The 26,025-nt window shown below is 49.7% G+C and overlaps 7 protein-coding genes across 7 annotated transcripts; 4 read left to right on the forward strand and 3 right to left on the reverse strand.

Moving 5' to 3' along the window:
- Window positions 1-16: 16 nt before the first annotated feature.
- MTR10 (nuclear import receptor MTR10) lies at window positions 17-3,421 on the forward strand (the record flags this gene model as incomplete). The annotated part of the gene is made up of 8 exons (XM_033570219.1): window positions 17-148; window positions 229-321; window positions 376-648; window positions 764-854; window positions 926-2,209; window positions 2,264-2,689; window positions 2,748-3,278; window positions 3,333-3,421. The coding sequence occupies 8 exons, from the start codon at window positions 17-19 to the stop codon at window positions 3,419-3,421; spliced, it is 2,919 nt and encodes a 972-aa protein (XP_033426251.1).
- A 3,198-nt stretch (window positions 3,422-6,619) lies between these two features.
- ATNIH1004_005566 (putative C2H2 finger domain protein) lies at window positions 6,620-9,721 on the forward strand (the record flags this gene model as incomplete). Its single annotated transcript, XM_033570220.1, has 2 exons — window positions 6,620-6,860; window positions 6,939-9,721. 2 exons carry the CDS (start codon window positions 6,620-6,622, stop codon window positions 9,719-9,721), a joined length of 3,024 nt encoding a protein of 1,007 aa, XP_033426252.1.
- Window positions 9,722-15,381: 5,660 nt separating this feature from the next.
- On the forward strand, window positions 15,382-15,991 carry CDC4_2 (putative cytokinesis EF-hand protein Cdc4; the record flags this gene model as incomplete). The annotated part of the gene is made up of 4 exons (XM_033570221.1): window positions 15,382-15,568; window positions 15,625-15,765; window positions 15,824-15,916; window positions 15,963-15,991. The coding sequence occupies 4 exons, from the start codon at window positions 15,382-15,384 to the stop codon at window positions 15,989-15,991; spliced, it is 450 nt and encodes a 149-aa protein (XP_033426253.1).
- Window positions 15,992-16,166: 175 nt separating this feature from the next.
- ATNIH1004_005568 (uncharacterized protein) lies at window positions 16,167-16,769 on the reverse strand (the record flags this gene model as incomplete). Its single annotated transcript, XM_033570222.1, has 1 exon — window positions 16,167-16,769. One exon carries the CDS (start codon window positions 16,767-16,769, stop codon window positions 16,167-16,169), a length of 603 nt encoding a protein of 200 aa, XP_033426254.1.
- A 700-nt stretch (window positions 16,770-17,469) lies between these two features.
- Window positions 17,470-20,211, reverse strand: ATNIH1004_005569 (M3 family metallopeptidase; the record flags this gene model as incomplete). Its single annotated transcript, XM_033570223.1, has 5 exons — window positions 17,470-17,662; window positions 17,714-18,536; window positions 18,595-19,035; window positions 19,059-19,641; window positions 20,170-20,211. 5 exons carry the CDS (start codon window positions 20,209-20,211, stop codon window positions 17,470-17,472), a joined length of 2,082 nt encoding a protein of 693 aa, XP_033426255.1.
- Window positions 20,212-20,376: 165 nt separating this feature from the next.
- On the reverse strand, window positions 20,377-21,819 carry OLE1 (stearoyl-CoA 9-desaturase sdeA; the record flags this gene model as incomplete). The annotated part of the gene is made up of 2 exons (XM_033570224.1): window positions 20,377-21,506; window positions 21,579-21,819. 2 exons carry the CDS (start codon window positions 21,817-21,819, stop codon window positions 20,377-20,379), a joined length of 1,371 nt encoding a protein of 456 aa, XP_033426256.1.
- Window positions 21,820-23,660: 1,841 nt separating this feature from the next.
- cp8 (putative carboxypeptidase Y) lies at window positions 23,661-25,321 on the forward strand (the record flags this gene model as incomplete). The annotated part of the gene is made up of 4 exons (XM_033570225.1): window positions 23,661-24,236; window positions 24,294-24,654; window positions 24,710-25,173; window positions 25,250-25,321. The coding sequence occupies 4 exons, from the start codon at window positions 23,661-23,663 to the stop codon at window positions 25,319-25,321; spliced, it is 1,473 nt and encodes a 490-aa protein (XP_033426257.1).
- Between the last annotated feature and the right edge of the window lie 704 nt (window positions 25,322-26,025).

Here is a 26,025-nt window from a genome sequence, read left to right on the forward strand (position 1 = left end):
CCCACCTCATTCGACAATGTCTAGTAAGGAGGGTACCGCAGGACAGGCCTTTGGCCCCGTTCTGGCGGCTGTCGCTACAATGCAAGGAAATGTTTCACGAACCGAGAAGACACATGCTCATCAGTTTCTTGAGAAGTTCCAGAAATCAGTCCGTTCTTACCCTATACTATCATTCCCTTTCCCTCTGGGACAAGCATAACTGACCATGCCGCCTCTACTGTCTTCTAGATCGAAGCGTGGACGATTACCCATGACCTTCTGCAGTCCCCAGATGTCCCCGTCGAGGCCAAGTTATTCGCAGCGACCACGTTGAAGGGGAAGGTAAAGCTAGGCGGCCTCTAGACCAGGGTAATGCTAGCATGCTGACCGCATTAGATCACATTTGATTTGGATCAGTTACCCACGGAATCGGTACTAGCTTTGCGAGATTCGGTAATGGGTCTGCTCGTAGTCTTTGCATCAGGCCCCCGCCCGATACAAACACAGCTATGCGTATGTTTGGCGAGTCTCGCCGTCCAGATGATTGAGTGGAAGGATATTCTCGCATCTGTCGGCTCCGCTTTGGGAAGCAGCGCGGGTGACTGTGTTCTGGAGTTTCTAAAGATCCTCCCAGAAGAAGTTACGGAAGGTCGCAAAATAAACTTGAGTGTATGTTCGACAAATCCATTGTCCCATCCATCCGCCCCCTCGTCTCACTGCGATCGTCGGTGATTTGACTTCGTGAAATAAATATCCCCGAATCTAATACACTGGCCTGAAATAGGAAGAGGATCTTGTCTCCAGGACAAAGGAACTCTTGGAGGACAATGCGGAGCAAGTGATGCATCTTTTGATACAGTATTCGCAGTCGTCTCGTATGTACACATCCCTGGTCTCTCTCGACAGATGTATGGCAATGTTATTAACAGCACCAATCCTGATTTAGCGTCCGCAGCTACCAACCCGCGCCTTCTGGATTGCATTACTTCTTGGATGCGCGAAATTCCGGCGTCGAAGATAGTTGACTCGCCCTTAATGGATGTCATTCTTAAGGCTCTGGATAATGATACGTCCCTCGACTCCGCCGTTGATTGCATGTGCACGCTGTACAGAGATACGCGAGAGGTTGATGACTCGCTACCCATTATCCAGGCGCTCTACCCACGCTTAATGTCCCTCCGTCCGAAGATCGCCGAATTCGCCGAAGCCGAAGATACAGATGCGTATCGAGGAATTACTAGGCTCTTTGCTGAGGCAGGTGAAGCTTGGGTTATATTGATCGCACGTCTTCCGTCTGAATTCCGAGGCCTGGTCGAGGCAGTCCTGGAATGCTGCGCTCGAGACTGGGAACGTGATGCCATTTCGCTTACCTTTGTCTTCTGGTACGAATTAAAGCAATATGTGATTATAGATCGATATGCGGAAGCACGAGTAGGCTTTAGCGATATCTTCTCTAAGCTGGTGGATATTATGGTCAAACACCTTCAGTACCCACACCCAGAAGAAGGGGAATCTGATCTTTTTGGTGGCGACAGGGAGCAGGAAGAAAAATTCCGCCACTTCCGTCACTCAATGGGAGATGTGCTGAAGGATTGCTGCGCTGTTATTGGAGTTACTGAGTGCTTGACTAAAGCATATCAACTGATCCAACACTGGGTTTCCAAGTATGCGTCTCAGGCCAGCGATGAGCATGTCCCGAACTGGCAGGAACTCGAAGCGCCGCTTTTCAGCTTGCGAGCTATGGGCCGCATGGTTGATCCGGGAGAGAATAATGCGCTTTTAGCTCAAGTGATCCCTCTGGTTGTACAGATACCAAACCAGGAGAAGGTCCGATTCCAGGCCATCATGGCACTTGCTCGGTACACTGAATGGACAGCACAACACCCCGAAACCCTCGAAGCACAGCTGAACTATGTTATCTCCGGATTCCAACACAGCTCCTCTGAAGTCGTGCAGGCTTCGGCCTTGGCTTTCAAATACCTCGGAACTGACTGCCAGAAGCTCCTGGGAGGTCACATTACCCAACTTCATTCGTTCTATGAGTCGGTGCTTGACAAGTTAAAGCCGACGAGCCAGGAGGAAGTAACTGAGGGTGTGGCGGCCGTTGTTGCCATGCAGCCACCTCACAAAATCTATGAAACTATGAAAATATTCTGTGACCCTATCATGAACCGGATCGTGAACTTAGCGAATAACGCCAAGGATGAACAAAGCCAGCGTGCTGTTGCTGGTATGTATCTTGCGGCGCTATGCAGAAGAAATGCATTAAACTAACCTACCATAGATCATCTTCAGTTGATTACGATTTTTGTATACGTCGTCAACCCCTTCGTTGCTCAGGGCAAAGAGAATCCAGCCGTCAAATACTGTGGCGAGATCTTACCTATCATGACGGCCCTTGCTATGAACTTCACCGCATCTACACCTATCCTAGAGCGCGTGTGCCGTTGCTGGAGGAACATGCTCACCTCCTACCGAACGGCCATGACCCCTCTTCTGCCTGTTCTTGCGCAAAGCCTTGCCGACGGGTTTCAAGCGTCACGGGAGGGGTGCTTCTTGTGGGCAACCGATGCTGTTGTGCGCGAATTTTCAGAGGGGGCTGAATACGTCGATCCGGGAACTAGCAGAGCAGTCTTTCAATTCTATGAGCAACAGTCAACTGCATTCCTGCGTATTCTAAACGATCTACCACCAGAAAATTTGCCGGACGGTAAGCTTGTCGTCCTCCGGTTCACTATGGGGATTGTGCTGACGACGAATGTGACTAGTGATCGAAGACTTCTACAGACTTTCCTCAGATGCCGTTCGATACTATCCTAGGGAATGCATCACGTCGTCTCTTTCGGTGCCGATTTTCTCCGCGGCGTTGAGCGCACTCACATTGCAGCAAGTTGACCCGCTTATTGCCACACTACATTACTACCACGACCTGTTTAGTTTCGCATTTGAGAGGCCGGCAGTTTCTGGTTTCACCAGCTCTAACGGAGATCCATATACGAATCCCCCAGAGATCCGCGAGGCAGTCAAGCAGCTAATTGCCTCGCAAGGTCAGGAGCTGTCCCAGCGTATCCTCGCGGGCATGATGTTCTCGTTCCCTGTGGATTGCTTCGCCGACGCATCCAGTGTGATGATGTCGCTGTTTGAATTGATGCCTCAACAGGCCGGGGTTTGGCTTCACACGACTCTCCAGATGCTACCCGCCGGCACCATGAAGCCGAATGAAGCGGAACGGTTGCTAAAAGGTATTTCCGATAGGGTACAATCGGGCGAGCTCCGAAAGATTCGCGTCCTTCTACAAGGTGAGATTGATCTCCAGCTTGCGGTGATCCACTGAGCTAACGGGCGCCACACAGACTTTACCCATTCGTACCGGCGACGAAACGTGGCACCTAGGGAAGGACTAGGCCGGTTAGAGGCCACCCGGTTCCGATTCAGTGGATAGGATAGGCAAGGGATGAGGGAGGCAGGACTGAGCCATGCAGGAACCGCTCAGCTGAGGCCATGGAAAACCCATGATCTACCTACGCTCAACCCCTTGTGGCCGGGGTGACCTGCCCCATGGTATCCAGCGGCAAGTCATGGGATCGAACAGAGGGACCGACGGACCGGTGAAGGCAGATTGGAAATATTGAGAAAAAAAAAAAAAAAATCATCATTTCTCCCCGAGCGACCCGACCCCGTATACGATTTGCGCGCGGGCTTTTTGGAAGGCGATCCATGAGGAGCGTTCACAGCCAACAGGGGCCACGATGATGCCATCGCATTGGCCCTCATGTAATAATGCAGGTTTATAGTTAGGTATCTATCGTGAATTTAATGATCACATGGCTCTCTGTTTTCCTCCATTGGTGTTTATCTCTTCCGTAGTTCAGGCTCACCTGGAACCCAGGAACAGAAACTGCCGGTATCGTCACGAAGCCGATTTGCACAAACGCGGTGTATCAGATTCGGTCGAAGGAAGCACACTCCATGAAGGACCCCACACAACAATAGAACGAAGATCCGTAGCATTAGAGACATACAACACAATAGCTCCAAGCATCTACTGTATAAACGTCAATAGTCTCTAAGATTTAAGGTTGAATCCATCCAAGCAAATGATGCTGACCCAAACGTATCCCAATATTGCACAATCATATTTCTACCCAATACACCTGGAATGGAAATGGACTACCCGTCTCACATTGGGTAGAAATAAGTACGCATGTACGTACTCCGTAGATCGATAGTACGTACATGTTCTTGGCATATCATGGATGCCTTCATTTCCTCATTATCAGGTAGGTCGATTCCTCCTGTCATCGGCGCCGTGCATGGAGCTGAAACAGGCAACCTGAATTACTTGATCCCGGTAGTCAGATTCCTAAGGTCCTCGTATAGAAAAAGATCCAGTCAGACGAAAAGGAGACCAGGTATACCAGTAAGTACTAAGGAGGCAGGCGATAGGTGAAAAGGTAGGCAACATCGGCAAGCGTGTAAAAAGAAAAGAAAAGGGAAAAAAAAAAAACAAGAAGAGAGTAACAAGAGCCAAGAACGGAACTTGGCAAGAGGGTCTCGTGACGACGAGCAATTTTCCTTCTCGAATGAGATCTGATTCGAGTGAAAGAGGGGAATTTCAAGGGCCAATCAATGGGCGTGTGGCGGACAATGTTGGCGTGGAAGAATTGCTTTTTCCCCCCTATTCCCAGTGAACTCTTGGGGATGGGTTTAATTTTAACTATGGAGATGAGATGGTCATGGCTGTACAAGTACGAAGTAGTACGTGCATCAGGCTTGGGACTGGTGGATGCATGTCGATCTTTGGGGTTGGTCTCAAACAAGGATGGACAACTCAAAATTGACCTATAATTCGAATTCCTTGTCACATTCTACATAGATTTCGATCCTGTCTGGATGATTTGTCCCGAAGAGCTGGTAGCTTGGGCGGGGTCTCGTCCATAGGATAAGCAGCACAGACTATCCAATGCCGGGAGACCAAGAAGACCAAGATAATGATCGACCTAGTCATTGTCACGCGTAATATGGAGTACACTGGGCCCTTATCGCAGCGCGGCCTCTATTCATCCTTCTCCGCGGTTCTGGTTCTGGGGAATAGCGGAAGACACCATCCACCGACGATCCCAAATGGTGGCGGACTAGAAGGGACCTATGATCAATGGACGGACACGGACCAGATTGTCACCCGCTGCCTCGTCATAGGAGATTGTTGGCGCAAAACAGAAAAGAAACTGACGAGCAGGAAAAACTCGTGCAGTCCTGGAGTGCATGCAGGTGCGCGTGTCGTCGGTCCGAAGTACCTACCTACTCCGTAGACTCCGTTCCACACTGCTATAGGTACAATGGCCAGTCGGTATTCCAAGAAAGGCGTGTTTCATCTGGATGAACTGGATGTCGATCGCTTCTCGGCATCGACTGTCACTTCCAATGGAGGAAAAGACTCAGTATAGACCGTCTACCGCTGGTACCGCAGTCTACATTGTATTCACGTCTAGATAGTCGTGCTGGTTACCAGTTAGTCGTCTCTGTTCGCGATTCTTGGAGATGAACAGACTGGATCTCGATGATCAGGGCGTTCCGGTGTGACGGGGACTCGTTCGCCTGTTCTAGCTGGGTTCTGGGATGCTTCTATACAGACCGAAATTAATTAATCAGCGGAGACGATCCCTGTACCCGTAGGTACTCCGTACAAGCATGTACTCCGTATGACCTCTGGTCTGGTCTGGAACCCGTGGTGAGGCTGCCATCCGAGGAAAAAGGGCAGTACAGAAGGATTCACCTGAATGAAACTAAACGATGACATGAGGTGGATTGGATTGAATTGATCGGAATCGCCAAAGAGGAAGTTCCTCGTGCCCCACCCGGATCGTCTCCAACAAAGCAATTCTCAACGCCTCGAGCATAGATATATCCCAATCCCACTCCTTCTGGCTTACTTCTCTCCTCTATGCCACTTCTCTATGCCTTTAATTTGCATGACCGTCGAGGGGCCTCATGTCATTGTGTCACCACTGATTAAATTAATTAATTATAATTACTGTTAAGCCCCATCCAACAACTTGGTTCCCCTCTTCGGCTTCCCGCCTCCAATTCACCCCATCAGAAATCGGCCATCTGCCCATTCTGTCCCGGTTTTAGGGTGCATCTTCTTTCTCCTTCGCCCACTCCGATCTTTATCTTTCCTGACTCCCCTTTTTGCCGAGATTCTTCTATCACTCCTCCGTCGTCGCTGGTTCTCTCCGTGTGCCGTGTCTCCCGGACCTGCAAAAAAAAGGAAAATCTCCGCTCCGCCTCTTCCCCACGGGGTCCTCTATTCCTTGTCCTTCTTGTTCTCCCCAGTCACTTGTTGCTCGCCCGACAACGCATTACTTGACGCGCCTATGGCCCACTTAGTTCGGTTCCTCCCCTAGCCTGGAAGCCTCGAATTTGGTCATCGGGCCCCCGCGAACTTCGCCGTGGTTCTGATGGGCAAACCCAACAAAACTCAGATTTCTCCTGGTCGTCTCCCAGGTATCGGCACAGGTCTCGACGCACGGGAATAAGATATAAATAAAAGTTGCAGTTAAATAAGAAAGAAAAATAATTGCCGGGAGAGCTAGGATCAGCGTATTTAGTTTCTTCCGGTCAATCCCAGTCAGTCACCATGACTTCGGTGATCAGCGCCATGGGTGGACTAGACCAGGGTCCCAAAGGCAACCGCAGAGTACGCAGTGAAATAGAAGTCACCTCGGACAACGAGACGGTCCATCCAGCGATCAATGCAACTCCACGAAAGCGGAAGAGGGCTCGCAAGGCCCATTCCGATCGTAAGTTCGACTGCACCTTTGAAGGCTGCGGGAAGAGCTATTCTCGTGCGGAGCATCTATACCGCCATCAGCTGAACCGTATGTTAATCATCTTCCTCAACAAATTCATATCGTTGAACTTATTGCTAATCCTTGGACCTTGATGACTCTCATTAGATGCCCCCAAGCAGATCTATCGATGTGACTTCCCCGATTGTTATCGATCATTTGTGCGACAAGATCTGTGCATCCGGCACCGAGAACGACACACAACTCAGGGGTCCCAACTCCAGAAGCGCGATCACTTCTCCCAGACAGCCTCCGGGAACACCAGTCCTCCGATCTCTCAACCCCCCACAGTCGTTTCGCCAACTGCCGATTTCCCGTCGAGCCGGACATTGACAGCCGGGTTGGTGGATTCCCGGGCAAACAGCCATGCAAACCAACATATCGCCGTATCCTCCTCTCCCCCATCGATCGGTGTGAACCGAGCGTTTAGCTATCAACAACTGGCTTCGCAGCACGCCAAAAGCTCTCCACCCAACCAAATTTATAGCCCGCCCGCTATGCAGAAAGTGTCGCATGTCGCAGTGCCTGGTCGGCACTCAGCGACCACGTCGATCAGCTCCGGAGAGCCTGGTCAAGAAGCCCAGCCTCGATCTTCGATGTCCGAGCCTAGTCGAACATCTACTGTACAATCCCAAGACCCGAGCACCGTTTTCTCAATCCCAACAGAACTAAGTGGTTCTACTCTTGTAAGTCCGGTTGCATACGGCTCCCAAGCGAGCCTGTCAATGTCTGTCAATGGATACTCGGATATATCCCTCGCGCCGGTAACGTCCTCAGAGCCCGCTCCATTAGCCCAAGGTGCGAGCTTGAGTGCGCTGGATTCAATGTCGGGCATGATGGTGTCCGGGTCAACAGTTGGGGACACCGGATTCGACTCGCTCGCCTCGTGTGTCTATCCGATCTTCGGCAGTGAGACGTACAACCGGTCTCCTTTTGCCATGGCGGATGATTTCACCGCGTGGCTGTTCAACGAACCTCCCGCGGGATCGTCATCAGTTGCGTATCCATCAAGGACAAGCATGGTCCCCAGCTATCTGGATGCCGCTCAGCTTCAAAATCAATTCTTCATGAGCGACCCGGCTTATGGGACGTTCTTGGGCGGTGCCATTTCACAGCACCCCATGAGTGTCACCAGCATCCTCGATCCTGGGTCGCCGCGCGCTATCATGTCGGAGGACAAGCGTCAGGAACTGCTACACCTTATGGCGACGCGGTTCAATGAGGCGGCGTACTCAGTAGTGGCCAAGCGCAAGGACGCCTTGATGGAGGGCGACATTGACGACGATAATCACGTCTTGAGTCTACGCATGATGCAGACGTACATCGGATCATACTGGTACCACTTTCATTCGCAGTTACCCATCTTGCATCGCCCGACCTTTGTCGCCGACCAGGCGCCCAACCTCCTTCTTTTGGCAGTAATGGCTATCGGGGCGTCAACACTGGACCGCATCCACGGTCCCGAGGTAACCGAGACAGCCTCCGAGCTGGCGAACTTTATCGTTTGGCATCTTCGATGGGAGATCTTCATGGATGCAGATTTTCGGCCTCCAGCTAAACTCTGGGTATTCCAGGCCCTGCTGCTTCTAGAGGTCTACGAGAAGATGTATTCCACTCGCTCTCTCCACGAGCGGGCGCACATCCACCATGACACCACACTGACACTGATGCGTCGTGGCAGTTCGTTGATCGGCCGCTCTGCATTTGACTCCCCGGCCAGTTTGAGAGACGACCGACAAATTCGATCAGCAACCGGCTCCACCATGACACCGGACTTTGTGGCGGACGAATCCTGGACACACTGGATCAAGACTGAAGCCACCCGACGGGTTGCGTTTGCTGCCTTCGTGCTGGACTCGACTCATGCCACCATGTTTGGACACTCCGCCAAGATGGTCGCGCATGAGCTTCGGCTGCCGTTGCCGTGTGATGAGGCATTATGGTCGGCAACCAGCGCGGGCGAAGTGGCGCGTGTGCAGTCCAGCCTGCATGCGAATGGCGTGAAGCCGGTCGTGTTTTTGGACGGGCTCAAAAGAACTCTTAACGGACAACGAGTGCGGACGAACGCCTTCGGGCGGACCATCATCATGGCGGGTTTGCTCAGTGTCAGCTGGCATATGAACCAGCGGGACCTGCAGGTCAGCTCCCTTGGTGTTCCACAGGCGCTAGGAGGCCGAGATAAATGGCGGTCGGCATTGCTGCGGGCCTTTGATAACTGGCGGCGGGATTTCGACGAGGCCCTTGGACAGACTGGATCCCCACCGTTCGGCGGTGGATATCGGGTCCGGCATCCACTGGATGAAGACAATGTATTCGAATCGCGCGATGTACTGCACGGTCTTGCCCATATGGCGTCGCATGTAGACGTTGTCGATTGTCAGATCTATGCCGGCGCCGGTCGACTGATGGGACGGTCCATCACACCAAGAGACTACAGCGCCGCTCGTGAAAAGATGACCGAGCGATGGGCCACCAAAGCCTCGGCCCGCGACGCCACCTTTTACGCCTTGAAGTTCCTGTCCGAGTGTTTGTTGAACGGGGGTTCCGAGGACGAGGATATTTATTCGGGACGTGATGACTACCTCCTCAACCGACCGTGGGTAATCTACGTGGCGGCATTAGTGGTCTGGTGTTATGGGTTTGCCCTAGATGGTCCGATCTTTTCGCCGCCGGCACTGACGACCGTTGCAGAGCAACGGCACGACATGCAAGAGTTCCTGCAGCGCGTGGGCGGCGTGCAGTCTCCCAATGATCTACAAGGGATGCAAGGACGCAATCGGTGTCTGGGGCTATTGATGATCCTGCGCGACGGGTTTATCGACACGCGGTGGGAATTGTTGACGGAAGCGGCCAATTTGCTGGGCAACTGCATTGCGAAATTGCGAGGGTGATGGAAAAACATAGGTATTCATATGTATACTGTTTCTCAGATGTGGCTATTAGATTCCCTACTAGGACGGGTGTTTTGGTTTTTTGTACAGGTCCAGGGAGTCTGAAGGACGGGATATGTTTATACACTTGGCGATGGATTATGCATGATGATTTGGGTTGTGTATGCTATGATACCAGGAGGCAACTAGTGTCTTTCTTTTGGGAAGCTGCCGTGAGAAATTGCGAGCATGATTGAAGCACATCTCCGTACGTATACTGTTTCTGTTTCCCGGGGTGACACCGGCCTGGTATCGACCACCGAATCCCACTTACAAAGGATGCCAACGGCAAGGAAGCATCGCCCCTATACAGTCTGGTATATGGGATGAATAAAAAGGAGCTGTTATTTTTAGTCTCATTAATTTATCCCCTCAAAAAAGGTGCAAACTTCAAAGGTCCAAGCACAAGAATATAGCATTTTATTCCCTGGTGCACTACTTAGGCATCTGCGACATTGAGTCGGCTGCTCAAAACAAACTCTTATCGCATCCTTATTCCAGGATTATATTGTGTACCTATACACAGAGATCACGTAACCAACGCACTGGTGCACAGGCTGGTTTGCAATAACTTCAGAGTGTCAGCTAGTTTACCTTTTTTCATATATAAGACTACATCAGCGTCTTCATCAGCAGACAATGCTGTTGCTGTTTTTGGCTATTCTGCATCCAAGTCGGAGATGCATCAGCCGAACATCGACTGCCTGCCTGATCCTATATGCATAAGTGGCATGGGGTGGTCCATCCATGACTAGCGTATATATTCCGACGCGAGTATCTATCCCGGGAAGGAGGGGAGATGATGATCTGTCCAATTACAGACCTATTTTTTTTTAAAAAAAAAACGATATCCATGTTAGCAAGTCTCCTGCAACCTCCCCAGTTCTGTTGGTAAAAAGGCCTGGTGGAGAATTTGTTTCTGTGTGGACTATCAAAGCCTTAACGAACTTACAGTCAAAAATCATTACCTATTAATATATATTTAAAACCCCCTTTGGAATATATCCCAAGCCTGCTGGTTTACTAAGTTCGATATTATTGCTACATTTTATAAGGTCTGTATATTACCTGGCGAATAGAAAACTGCCTTTAGAACCTGTTAACTTTATCTTTTAAATAGAACATTACCCTATTTGTTATCGATTGGGCTTCGGTCTCGGAATGGGACAACCATCCCTCTGAGTCTTCGGGGAACCATGTATTCTGGTCTACCCCTCTTTCTATGTATGTATCCGTTTGGGATTCCACTGGGAATCCCAAGGGTTAATCTAGAAATAATTCTACACCTATCTTGGCCCCTTCTTAGGATTAGTTATTGTGATTTTCTTACCTAATTCGCAGCCGATCTACCTTGTATAGGAGGACTTTCACGCTATTTAGTTTTACTAGTACACCTGCTACCTTCTAAGTTGTGTACTATCCCGGTGTCTCTGGCTTATTTCGTCTCATTGTGTAGGGATATCTCAGTTAATACTATGATTGCGTCAAAAGGTAACCTGCGGCTTACTATCGTTCCTCCTCGATAAACTAGAGTTAGCATAGTTATCCTGCCAGTCCTAATTGCATTTCCATTAATGCACGTGTTCGCCCCAATTGTGTATAAACTCCAGGCGCAAGCGCACCCAACTAGAAGGGCAAATTTGAACATTGGTCAACTTCTTTTACAATTTTATATTATTTAGGACGGCCAACACATTCTGTGCTTTGCGACCATTCTTTCTTCCCTAGCACCTAGTAGGCGTACTGATTGCGAATCTGGCATCTAAAGTGCTGCTTTCCTCTGGAAGATTGTACCTATAGCAATGCTGCCAGATCGAAGGCCGTTCGTTCCCGAAGTCCAAATTATGGGAGGGAGTGGAACAACCTATATAAATACTAACCCTCACTAGCCGCAAGCCAACACAGCACCAACCCAAAACCAAACAGAGAAGTATATGCGCCTGTATAATCTAATGCCAAAAGGAAAGCTCGTTTCCAGTTATCTGTGCTATTTAACTCTCCTCGAAGACAATTTAACCTAGGCCATGGAGCTAAAGTATTTCGACCATGTGGAGTGGTATTAGTTTCAGTTCTAGTAGCTATGCTTTTGGATCTTCCTGCAGTGGATCTGTAGTCTGTACCTTAAAACCTTCGGCTTGACCTGCAGTGACCGTGTGGTAGGGAGTGGAGCAGCCATTGCGGGGAGCATTGCGGGGAGCATTGCGGCCGTTAACGTGTTGAATTACCGAGTATGCTATTATACGCGTAGCTCATTAATTATCATTGGTGTTATTTATCTAATCAATTGCTCCCGCTTCAGTTTATTTATGCCGAGACTGATGTTTTTTCCTCTTTTTTCTTCTTGTATAGACCTTCTTGATAGTTCCAACATTTATATCCCTGCGACGAAACCGTAGATTAGGGAGGCGCGTTTTGACTTCATCACTGGAACAGAGAATCGAGGCAGCTGTTGCAGCAGGTGAGATTCCCATTGTGATCTTGCATGCTACTGATACAAGTAGTATGTTGAAAAACATGTTTAGAACCTAATGTTAACCCCTTAGCAGACAAGCTTCACTACACAAATGCCATTGGCATGCGTCTTTGAAACCAGGTGCTGAGGCCTCCCACACTTGACGCGACACACACTATAGCCTCATGCACCAAACTCATTATTACTCGCGACGCTACAATGCGTCGAACGAGGCCTGTTTGGCCTTGATGACGATGTCTCAACTGCGCTTGTTGAACTCAAGACCTCCGAATTCTCAAGGGCTTTGAAGAGGGCACGGAAAACGCAATTTCTGTACCAGCCAACAATAAAATAATACTACAGTTAGTTAGCACAGACACTCCCAAATTTCCTATCTCCCCCTTTAGTTTCTATCTATATACCGTATCCTCAGAATAGCATTAACATTAACGTTGACGTTTCCCCCCCCTGCCGTCTAGACACCTCCTAATGCACTCGTCAGCTATCTCATACTAGTTTATGAATCCTAACTTTGCCTGTTGGTGTACCTCAATTGGTCACATTCCCAAATAGATGATACTGCTCCTCTATTGCAGAGCGCCACGCTCCCCCTCGTTTTTGAGCCTGGTGAGGGGTTTGAGTACTTAATATCTAGCCATTCTAGATGAGTCGTCTTGTATCTTTTTATGGTCAAATGTTTACCACTAGATTAGCGCCTAGTGACAACAAACCTTTGCATTACGACTGATCGAAAGGTCTGTCGCATCTAGCGCCTCATACAGTAGCGAAGGCCTTAGCCTGTTGGTCTGGGCAATACGCTGGGATCAACCCTTGACTAAAAGTTTGAAATATAATAATCTCTTTCATTATGCTAGTCTAATATTTTGATGTTAGACTCTCTACTTAGGTTGGTGCTAAAATATTGGAACCTAAACGCTTTTTTTTTAGTTATGGTATAGTCTTGGTGGAATGGTGATGGTAGAGAAATCACGAGTTCACGACCCACGGGTTATCAAACACAGTAAACATCCACAAAAGAACAATAATATTGCGGTTAGTTTCAAATAAATAAAAGCTACAAAGAAATATCAAAGGTTTTGAACTAACTGCAAAGTCACTGATTCTTGACTAGATTGGTCTGTATGGTATAGTTACCATTTTCACGCTTCTGAGTGAGACTTCTCCAGTCTCACATACATCTCTTGCTCGAATCTGCTTGCCCATTCAACACTTTGCAGGTCGCCTGTCGGCACTAACTGACTCGCCTACAGGCCGCACAAACCAGCTTTGTGATCAATCCACCAGAATAGATTCGGCCGGCCGACCCACCGAAGACTGCCAGCCTTCTGTCCTGTGGTCTAATCTCCCAATATTATTAGTCCGCCGAGTCCCCAGGTTTCTGCGGCCCATAAGGTGTCCCACCTAGATAGTTATTGACCTCCCGCACGGAGAGTATCTCTTTTAACATCTCTTTTGAAAGGCTGATAACTGATGTTTAAACTTGTCCTCTATTTCCCAGTGCGCAGGATCTTTCCATCCTCCCGTAAAATGGAAGCAAGCTCATTTAAAACTGATGGTCCGCTGGTAAATGCCCTCCATCTTCCGTAATGGTCGATAACTGGATCAGGCCACACGCGACTTGGTATCTAGGAGAGTTGACCAGCTGGGTCTGCCGCGGTGGCAAATTGATTTATGCCGCCTTCCCGGAGATTGAAGACTGCCAGCCTGGCGCGAATGTCCTCATTCGTGGAAAGTCAAGCCCGTGATTCCTAGAGGTTTGCAAATGTACGTCTGGAAGTAGTTCTCCAGGGATACATTGTTGAGATGTGTAACAAGCCATCCAGCCAAGTCTAGCGAATAGCCAAATGAGAGCTGCCAGGTCACAGAAGAAAAAATGAAAAATGAAAAAAACACAACGCCAACAAAGTATTCGAAGCGTACAATACTTCTCAGGGGATAGCCATGACTCGCATAAAATCTATCTTATCGCTGCACACGGTGCCACTCTAAAAGACTTTATTCATCTTAGTACATAGCCAGAAGGGTTAGTCTTCCTGCGCTCATTGCTGTCTAGCATAAGAAAACAGCACTTATATCGCTTCCTGAAGAGCAAACGAAGCTCGCAGAAGAAGGCTGGGAACGATCTGGCAGAAGTCCTCCGCCCTCCCCATCTTTAGAGGTAGGTATAACCCGAGTCATCTAACCTAAGTAACTGTGTAAAGTAGAGTGGCTAATATCTAAGATAGGCATACTTCTGGGCACTCGACATCTACGATCAAGATAAAGTGAAAGATACTATTCCGGCAAGCCTTAGGGGACATGAGGATGATCCGTATAAAATCGATACTCACAGATATGTCCTGCTTTGAATTATGGAAGGAATGGATTTGAAGACAGAACTGAAGATAGAGCTACTTATGCTGCAAACTTCGGCCCGAGTGCCCGATATTGGGAACGGGATATGTTTATACACTCGGTGATGGATTATGTATGGTAGTTTGGGTTGTGTATGCTATGACACTAGGAGGCAAATAGTGTCTTTGGCTTTCTATGTCTTAAATGTACTCCTAGTGCTATAGCTCTTGGATGAACGCCCGCGAATTCAGGCCACCACCGGTTACCACAACAACCGCCCAAACGGGCAGCCGCCCCGACTAGACCAGACCAGAAAGTGAAACCCCTTTGCTTCTCTCCTTCTCTCTTTCTCCAGATCTATTAATCAATCTCTCCCACATTCCATCCCATTGTTTATCGATCGTTGGTGTGCCATTGACCCCCTTGTGTGCCCCTGTCTTCCATCCCTCGCTGTATCCCCTACCGCTTCTGGAAACCCTAACAAAGACAATAAAGTCCACATCATCAACATGGTACGTGCCTTGGTCTCTTTGGTTGATTGTCGCGAGCTCTTGCATTCCCCCGTCCGATACACAGAGGGTCCTTGAAATGCCCCAGAAACGACCGATAATCTCCCCGTGAACGTGTTGAGACATTGTTGCGTGGGGAGCGGCCATCCGTGGTTCAGCTGGAATTCGCCCCTCTCCAATCCTTTTCCCCGGTTCGCCTGCACCTTGTTCCTAAATGGCCTCATCTTCCACCTCCCCAACCCATCTTCATTTTCATTCTTTGTGGATTGATATCCGTGCCATACTGTCATTACATCTTGATCAAAATGTCTCACTCACCTAAACACGATCACGAACAGGCCTCAACCAATTACAAGGAAGCTTTCTCGCTGTTCGACCGCCGCGGATCGGGCAAGGTCTCGCTGGAGTTGCTCGGCGATTTGCTGCGCGCATGCGGTCAAAACCCTTCCCTTGCGGAGATTGCGGACCTGGAGAAGAGCGTTGGAGGAGACTGTAAGTTGGAGAATACAGGAAGCTTTGCGCGATAGGCTAAAGCTGATGGGAGGCAGTTGACTTCGACTCCTTCTTGAAGGTTCTCAACCGACCGGGAGGTTTCCGCGAACCCGGCGAGCCAGACGAATACTGTCGCGGTTTTCAGGTGTTCGACAAGGACTTGACTGGGTTTATCGGAGTGGGACAGCTTCGCTACAGTGGGTTACCTATTCCTGGTCTGTCCGGGTCGGAAACAACGCGATGCTGACCATTTAGTCTTAACGAACCTTGGTGAGAAAATGTCGGATGAAGAAGTCGATGAGCTCCTGAAGGCTGTTGATACCAGCTCTGGCGAGATCAACTACACCGGTATGTTGGTCTGGTAAAGGAAATGTACTGTGGCTAACGAGAACAGACCTCGTCCGTACTATTCTGGCCAACTGAATGATTCACGATACCCTGATGTTCTTGATGATCTTCTCCTTACAACGAACTCCGCCCACTGAAGTGGCCAGGAGTTGTTGGCTTGAGCGTATTAGTTAGGTTATAATGTATTTATTGTATATGCGTGGTTTAGGTCCATGGCCAGAAGAATTAGATATAAGGTCAAGCCTGCAAGTTAAGGGATCCACCCCGTCCACTCCCTATCCATCGCCAGCGTCTTCACAGAATCGCCCATTGACTCCGTGTCCACCAATGCGCCAGGCAGTAGATACACCACCTTGGCCCTATCCTCAGCGCTTTCCCCATCCTCCCCATCCTCCTCATTTATTCGCCCCTTCTGCACGGGGAAATGCACCGCATCTAAAAAGTACCCCACCGCGACGCGACACCGCCCACAGCGCACAAACCGTCTCTTTTCGAACCCATCCTCCCTTCGCACCAGGGTCGCTTTCCGTTCCGGCAATGCAGTGGATAAAAGAATCGTATAGTGTTTTTGATGCGTTTCTGTCGTATTCTCCGTGGAGCCTTTGCCGTCATTCCCTTGAGTCGTGTCCAAAGAGGGAGAGGGAGATAGAAGGAGGGGGAGAATGAGTGCGGAATCCTTGGCAGGTTCTTTTCGTCGAGGAAGGGTCGATAGTTTCTGTGTTGTTGCTAAGAGGAGATGGTTGCAGAATCGACAGTGGTAGGTTAGGATTGTGAGGGTAGATTTTGATTTTGATTGTTGCGTGGTTGGTTCCTGGGAGGGTTCTTGCGAGGGTTCTTGTGGAGGGGAGGACATGATTATCTCCCTGTGCTTAACTCTCTAGATGAATGAGGGAGGGAGGGAGTGTGTTTTTGTCGTCCTGTTGCTGGTCGTGCGAGGTTTGCGCGCTGGGTAAGTAGGTAGGTAGGTAGGTGGGTAGATAAAGGTGATAGGTAAGGTGTGAGAATCGGTGTGTGCTTGATAGTTGTATATGGACTTGTTCTTTCTAGTCAAGGGTTCGAGAATCTGAGGTTCAAGTGGATGAGGAGGAAAGAATTCGATATAGATTAACTCCTGTTAATAACCTGAGACGAAGATGAGAAGACTACTTGATCTGGTTAGTGCTGGGGTATAGTTTGGTTAGTCATCCATTTATCAATTGTTACTTTTCTTTGAGTACAGTGAATTAAGTTTAAGTGACGTAAGACAGTAGGAAAAGGGTTTAGATAAACGATATATGTTTATTCATTATGACTTGTTATGTTAATTAGGTAGGGCGTAGGAATGTTACTGTTGATGTAACCTGTATATTTCTACTGACTCTATACTGTTATAATTATGGATTTTATTTCTGAGTACAGGATCTTCGTTCGCTGATTCTTCATCCCTTATTGTTATCCCGTTTATAGAATGAGTTCAAATTGCCATCACATGTATCCGATACACATTTTAATTGTTTCTATACCTGATACTTCCAATATTCCAAGAAGGCTTTTCCCCATCCTATATCACCTACCTAAGCCAATCCCAAATCCTTATAGAATGCATCCGTCTTAGGCTCTCTGCCCAAGAACTCCGTCAACGTCTTCATCTCATCCTGACTACCGCCCTTCTCCAACACCTGATACCGGTACCGTCGGCCGGCCTTCGGATCCATTGGGTTCGATTTGAACACCGTGTAGAACATATCGGTCGAGTAGACTTGCGAACTGTATCTTCATTAGCATTTTCCCCCATATGGGACATCGACAGGGCCATACCTAAGATATCCATAGTATCCTGCATCGTACCCCCCGATCAAGTGTCCAAACGTCCCCTCGCCGTGGCCCCATTCGTCTCCCTGTTCCAGGATCTCTGGTCCGTCCATCTGGGTAATCTGCTTGCGCAGCTGGTTGTACGTCGCCGAGATCGGCAGCTTCTCTATATCCTCATGGCTCGCTGGCTCGTGCACCGTCATGTCAAAGATGCCGAAATGCAACTGCCGCAGATTAAACAGGGCGCCGTTGACGTGCTTCGTCCGGATCAGATTCTCAATCACGTCGTCGGGGATCTGCTCGGCCGGCTGTGCAGCGCTGCCGGCCTGTTCCTGCCAAGCAGCCAGGTACTCAGGCGACAGGCTCGAGTAGTGCTTGCTGAGGGACTTGAGCTGGGACGGTGTCCAGCACCAGTTCTCCAGCATCTGACTGGGTGCCTCGACGAAGTCGCGGACCGTGTTCGTGCCGTGGAACCGCGAGTAGATGGTCTTGGACACAAGATCGTGGATGCCGTGGCCCAGCTCGTGGAACAGCGTCACCACCTCGTCGTGCTTGAGTAGACTCGGCTTCTTCGGTGTCGGCTTGGTAAAATTGCACACCAGCGCCGTGGCGGGGTAATGGCGATTGCCCTCGGCGTCGATGAAGCCCGGCTGCAGGTTAAAGTTCGCTGCGTGTCCATACTTGCCACTGCGTGGGAACAGATCGAGGTACAGATAGCCAACAAACCCGCTGCCCTCGCCCTCATCATCCCAGACGCTAAAAATCTGCACTTCTTCGTGCCACACAATGTCACTGCCCTTTCCGGATGGCGCGATTTTCTCACGATCCTCTCCGGTGATCTCCACGAATACCAGGCCAAAAAAGCTCTTCAAAGATCTTCAACATACCCTCGATCGTCGTCTGAAGGGGGAAGTACTCGGCAATCTGCTGCTGGTCCAGCGAGAAGTCCTTCTCCAACATAAGCCGGTCATAGAACCGATGGTCCCACAGGTAATAGCGGCCATCGAACGACTCGCTGCGCGCCTCAAGGTCCGTCTTCTTCAACTGCAGCAAGTTCTGAATCTCCTTCTGACCGCCGACCGTCAGACGTGTCCGTAGATCTCCCAGGAAAGAGTTAACCGTTTCAGGAGTCTTAGCCATTTTGTCCTCAATGCGGAACGCTGCGTGATTCGGGTAACCCAGCAGACGAGCAGCCTCATCCCGCAGGACAATCGACTCTCGGAAGAGGGGAACGTTCTGGTTGCATTTGTTCTCATTCTGGATCATCACCTTCTTGCGAGTCTCGGGGTTTTTTTGGCGTATTTCATCGTGGGGAAGAGGTCGGGGTACTTGAAGGTCAGCCACAGCTTACCCTCGTTCGCGCCCTCGCCTTTCTTCAAGCCGGACAACACATCCTCTGGCACGCCATTCAGCTCCTCACGAGTGAACCAGATACCCTCATTCTCCTCATTCAGGTTCTTCTGGAATTCGATGCTGATATGACTGAGACGCATCTTGATCTCCTTGAAGCGGTCACGCTTAGGCCCGGCTGGAAGGCCCAGTCCGTTGCGGATGAAATCCTTGTGCTCCTTTTCAAGCAGACGACGGGACTCAGGGTGAAGGGTCTCATTCTTATTCAGCACAGCATCCACGAGCTTGAAAATATCCTCACGCATCGCGCTCTCGATGAAGAAATTGTCCATCATCTCCTCCGCCTTCGACGACGCATCACGCAGCGCCTGTTCCGTCGAGACGGCCTGGTAGAAGCTGAGGATGTGCGATTCCAAAGCCATCAAATTCTCATCGTGGGCAAGGGTCTTGAGGACAGAGTCGAAAGTGGCCGAGTCGGACTTCACATTCGACACGACAGCGTCCTGAGCTTTGCGGGAGGTCTCGATGAGCCGTTTAGCGTCGTCGACGATGGACTGGGCGGTCGCGGTGAAGACGGGAGGGGCCTGAGGGGGGGCCGACGGAGATGTTCTGGAGCCATGTTGGCGGTGGTAAGTGACTTACGAAGGTCGGTCAGGGATGAATTCGAAGCACGAGTTGTCAGTCGCGAGCCACGGAAATGGCTTAGGACTGAAGAAAGTCTGAAGGCGGGGGATGAAACACGGAATGGGGGAGCCACGGTGACGAGGAGAACGCCCAGGAGGAGGATGAGGGCGTGTAGATATAGGGAGCGGAAACCGAGAAGACCTATGGTGACGGCGGAGAGGGAAGAAAGGAGGGGAAGTGGGGTCGAAGCAATTGATCAACTACGTGGCTCTGCGATGATGTCGAATGCAGAGACAACTTGGCGGAGAGCCGCCTCTTGGCCTAGTCGGGTTAGTCGCGCTGCTAGGGTCGAAGCTCCAGCGACGCTGAATATTCTCTACCCCTCTCACCGTCTACAGGATCTACAGAGTCTACACTCAATGCTACAACAGTGGCAAAATATTCGGAGGCATATCATCGTTTCTATCGCGGTTCAAACCACATCGAACTTTTAAAATAATACGCAAATCTTCATTATCGACACAGTCCATTTAGCCTGACAACCCTGTCCAACTCCAGCAACTCCGTACAGATCTAGGAAATATGAAATTAAACGCTCAGCGTGTGAAGAGGAACAAACAAAGACACTCATAGAGGTGAGAGATGCAAGAACCAACTAATCTGTCGGAAAAACAAAATCACATATTGAAGAATGTTTATGCTGCATCGGCCGTGGGAATCGGTTCAGGAATCTTGGTGACCTGTTCACCAGCGCGGACAATCCGCTGACCACTGTCGTCACGAACGTACTCACTACCCTCCTTTTGGGCCCGCTTCCAGATCTCTACCTCGCAGCCACCCCGGATCACACCAACCCGCATGGTCGACAGCAGGTTGTGGGCTGCATTGGAGTGGTAGTAAATACCACCGTTGAACATCGCCGTGGCATCCTTGCCAATACCGGAGTTGATCATGGCCTTGCCACCTGGATGATCCTTAATGAAGTCGGTTACGTCGTGCACAACTCCGGCAATGGCCACCAGTCCGCGGCCGCTCTTAGCCTGCTCAACGTAGTCGTCCCATTCCATGACGGGAAGCTGATCAAGCGGGACACCCCAGTCCAGTTTGGCACGCTTCTGGTCGATCTTCTTCTGAAGTTGCTGGATACGACCTTTCTCGATCTCGTTAGCACGGAATTGCTTCAGATCATAGGCCAGACCCATCTGCTTCCAAACCCAAATGGTCCACTTAGTCGGATCATACTGGTGCCATTCAATAGCGTTGCGGTAGTCTGACGGGAATTCGTGATGAAAGTTGTGGTAGCCCTCGCCTAGGGTGACCAGAGCGGTAATGACGTGGTCACGAGGAGAGTTTCGGTCATCGAAGGGCTGGTCACCGAGCCAGTGAGCCAAAGAGTTGACGCAGAAAGTCGCCTGCTGCACGAAGAAGATACGCAGGATTCCAGCGTAAATGAAGCCGCCCCACCAGTCTCCCCAGCCCAGGCCAGCCACAAGCATTGGCACCACCAAACCCATGGCGAAAACGACCTTGATGTAGTTACGATGTTGCCAAACCACAACGGGATCTTCGTTCAGGTCGGAGATATCCGAGCGGCCGATACGCTTAGGGTTCTGCTTCATGACCATCCAACCGATATGTGAGTAGAGCAAGCCCTTGCGGACGGAATAGGGGTCCTTCTCGGTGTCGGTATAACGATGGTGGGCACGGTGGCCACGAGCCCACCAGCGGATGGAACCTTCCACAGCACCACCACCGACGGCTGCGAGAAAGACACGGAGCGGGAGACGAGCAGAGTAAGAGCAGTGAGCCCAGAGTCGATGGTACCCTGTTAAAAAAAAAAAATTGTCTGTTAGCCCAATAGACACGACGATCTCTCAAACGCTAATGAGGAACCTACCAGCTGTGATGCCCAAACCGGTGAAAAAGTAGTAGATGACGGCCCAGACGGCGGTCTTGAGCTGCAGCGGCACCCAGATAGCCTGGATGCAGCCATAGAGTGGGATACCGATGATGAAGAAGACATTCAACCAGTCAACATGCTTGTACCAGTTGTACCGTGTCAAAGGAGTGTCGGCAATATGGACCTTCTTGGTGTCACCAGCCCGAGGTCGGGAAGCGTCCGCTGGCTTTGTAGACATGGTGTCGGTGCCTTTGTTTTCGGTTATCCCTTAGAGCTCGTGGCTCTACCGTTGAAGAGAATATATCAAAGGGATATACAGTCCAGACAAGCGCTGGGGACTTGTCGACTAGAGCCAGTGAATGCTCCTGGGAAGTGGAAAGCAAGAACGGAGGGATAATGTTGATTTAAGAGAGGGAAAGAGGCAAACAGACGAGAAAGACAGATCTGAGGAATAAAAAAGCACCGAAGCAGGAAGGGTGGGGAAGCTGGCGAATGCCAGATACGGAACTGAGTGGGAATATCAGAGAGTGAGATTGATGGCAGCGGGATCCACCGACGAGTGATGGTTGGGGAGAACAAGTTATGCAAGGAGGGCAATACTATATAGTACAGCCAGTGTCGAGGTTGATGGATTCCGGAGGATGCAAGCTGTCAAGCAGCCAAGTGGCCTGAATTTGTAGCATCAGGAGATGAGGTAGTTGATCATAAGATCCCGAGGTCAAGCATTCAACAATTACTATCTTCTTGTTGATTGTCGTGCATCTGCCGGTGAATTGCGCATGGCATCTCTATCAGATGCCATCCACGGCAGGGACAAGCCTGGCGTTCTTGTTGGGCGGCCAATCGATCAATGACAAAAGCCGCGCCCAGACCCTACTAGTTCGGGCTAGATCGGATCATGTTCACCAATCACCAATGGCTAGTTAACTGTTGAATCCCCAACGCTTTCCCTCGCCCCTGCAGGCGGTGTGGCAAACAGAGGCTGTGAGTGGTGGATTGCTAAAAGGTCGTTGCTGACTCATGCGCGATTCACTCTTTTCCACTTGGGAGGCTCTTAGTCATGTTACGAATTTTCAAGTGGCTGCTCTGTATGGAAAACTCCAATGATCATAGAGCACGGCGGACCAGAGCAATAAATAGCTGGTCTCTCTCTATATATCTAGCCGATCAGTTCGGACTACTCCGTAGAAACTGAATCAGATCTGGCCCCAGGATGAGGTGAATCATATATTCCAAAGTAAGTACTAAATATTCCTCACGGTCCACATTTATCCATACCAATATTTTAGATGCAGCCCTATGGATAGGAATTTCACAGCATGCTATTTGACACTGGGATGGGGTCAGTGATTGACATGAGCCCTGATATAACTAGTCCTGTATGAAGCTTATGTAGAAATATTAAACAATACAGCTATCTACATACTCCGGAGCGGTATATTCTGTTGCATGTGAAGCTCTCATCTTTTCTGGTTTAGTCCTTCCTGTATAACTTTACCTAAGCATTGTACCTGTATATTAGTTATTTCACGTGTGATACTGTTGTAACTACATATAGGCACCTAATTAACTAACTACCTCTCAAGAGCTTATTAATATATGGAGGACCATACCCCTGCAACCAAGGGTATTACTTCCAATACCTCTTCTACATTTCTCAGTGTCCTGTTTATTCTGGAGTGCATACTATAAAAAAGAAAAGATTTCTTCCTCAGTATCCCATAGACACGTTATTTCTAGCTATTTTTCTTATCCACTAGCCAGTATAAGAATAAAGAAGCGCATATTGATGACCTGTAACAGTCCCAAATTATTACGTAGTTTTTACTACCCTGCTTTAGACCCCAACACAACACTGCATTCTAATTGGGTTCTGTGATAAAGCCTTGTGGATTTAACATGTTCCGTACAAAAGTACAGTCCCTGATTCTACCATTTTTGTTGCCTGTGATGTCTTGGCTATAAAGCCTAACAGCTCACACGGCTATCTAACACACCGAATAAGTCCCCGTGATCTCCAGAAACGAGTCAGGCAGGTTTTACATTAGGCATCCACCTACGTTCCATACTACCTCTATAATGCTCCGTCTATGCTATGCCGCATTGTTCGGCTTGAGTTATGCTGTCTCTCAGAAACCTCTCCTGTCTGAGACCACTGACGACTTCCGTGTACTGCGGAGTAGCCATGCACCTGATTACTCAGTGCACATCAAACGACAGAATGACTCCATTTGCGCTGCTGGCTCGCCGCAGTATACCGGCTGGCTTGACATTGGGCACAAGCATCTGTTCTTCTGGTATTTTGAGAGTCAGAATGACCCCGCCAATGACCCGCTGACCCTGTGGATGACGGGTGGGCCTGGGGACTCCAGCATGCTTGGCCTCTTTCAGGAGGTCGGTCCTTGTCTGGTCAACGAGCATGGGAATGGCACCTATTATAACCCCTGGGGTTGGTCCCGGAATTCATCGCTGCTCTTCGTTGACCAGCCTGTTGATGTCGGCTTTTCATTCGTCGACGAGGGCCATGAAAATGAAATCCCACGTGACTCGCAGGAGGCAGCTGTTGATATGCACCGGTTCCTGCAGCTATTCATTTCCGATGTCTTTCCGCATAAGCTGGATGCGCCTGTCCACCTTTCTGGTGAATCATATGCGGTGGGCCGATCAATCTCCACCATAGTGGCCCATGGGTGCCATACTGACTTTTCCCAGGGCCATTATATTCCGTACCTCGCTGCTCAGATCGTGCAGCAGAACAAACTTTATCCCAATGAGCCTCAGGTACGCTTGCAGTCATGTCTGGTAGGCAATGGCTTCATGTCGCCGAGAGATACAACCTATGGATACTGGGAAACGCTTTGCACCACCAACCCGGGGGTGGCAGAGCCTGTTTTCAATAAAACCAGATGTGATATTATGGCGGCCAACATGCCCAGGTGCATGGACGTCTACGAAACATGCGTTAACAACCCAGATCCCGCCATATGCCATGCCGCTCTCGCCGTCTGCTACGATGGTATTCTCGGATGGTATGAAAACGAATCTCACGCAGGAGGTCGCAACAGGTTTGACAGTACGTTGAACACAGACACAGAGCCGGTGGGATCATAGCTAATGTGCGGAAATAGTCACCGCTCCATGTGAAGTTGACGAAGTATGCTATGCTCAAGCTGCTCGCGTCGAGCAGTACCTAAATTCACCAGCGGTGTGGGATGCTCTCTTGCCGCCTAAGCAGATTAAGGAGTTCCAGCTGGAGGCTGCATCGGTTGTTCGCGCGTTCGACAGCACCTCAGACGGCATGACGTCCACGTCGGAGTTAGTTGCTTTTCTGCTTGCAAACCAGGTACATTTTCTGGCCTACCAAGGCAATTTGGATCTTGCCTGCAATACCGCGGGGACTCTCCGCTGGGCGCATTCGCTTTCCTGGAAGGGACAGGTTGAGTTTAACTCCAAAGCGATGCGAGCCTGGACCTCTGTGGTTGCAGGTAAGGCGGAGAGTGTTGGAACCGCGAAAGAGGTCAAGGTTCATGTTGGTGATGCAGATACTGCGTCACGATTTGCAATTGTGACTGTGGATGGAGCCGGTCATTTGGTAAGCACCCCGGCTCTCTACTCTAGAAACACGCGGGATATTTGATGGACGCTAACACGATGTTGAAATTTGACAGCTTCCTCAAGATCGGCCTGATGTAGCGTTTGATATGTTGACTCGGTGGATCATGGGAGCGCCCTTTGGTTAGGCGTAGTTATTCCCCGGAGAGAGAAGAGAGTATCCATAAGCAATCTCTGTATATAGATGACTACCTGGGTACGCCTTAGATACTAGAGTCTTGAAGCTACCATAATATGGGACGTAAGATTGATAATTTTCATGACTAATTTTAGACAGTCTATCTAATACGCGCACTGACAGGCCTGAAGTTTACATGAAGATCCATCAGACCTCTGAAGTACAGCACATCAAGGACTTCCTGCCCAGTACCTGTCTTGAGACGATGTCTTCCCTGTCACCACAACCTCTTTACTATGTACTATCGTTGACTGGCTATCAGACAGCTCTTTCAGCCTGGGACATCGGCGGCACCCGCATTGCTCTCTGATAAGAAGATGAAACAGCGACTATCGGCGAGCGTGCTTATCACGGGCTCCACTCGATCTAGCCGAACCCACACAGCCCAACAATAGCAGAGCCGTCGATATCGGACCAGCTTATCATCCTGTGGGCCACGCTAGTTGCTCCTGGTCCTGTCGTGAATCCGTATCACACGAGATAACCCGTTCCAGCAATCCGACACAAAGAAAATAAAGATTATTATTCGATTCGAACACGCATGGAGATAGATTGTCTCTGATAGTTGCTTTCGTCATGACCTCTTAGTTCTTAAATGCTTCATGTCTCAGTAGCCATGCTCTTACCTTATTTATATATGGAGACAACTTTGGT

Source organism: Aspergillus tanneri (genome assembly GCF_003426965.1).
Source record: "Aspergillus tanneri strain NIH1004 chromosome Unknown AapTan_4_pilon_pilon_pilon, whole genome shotgun sequence".
NCBI lineage: Eukaryota > Fungi > Ascomycota > Eurotiomycetes > Eurotiales > Aspergillaceae > Aspergillus > Aspergillus tanneri.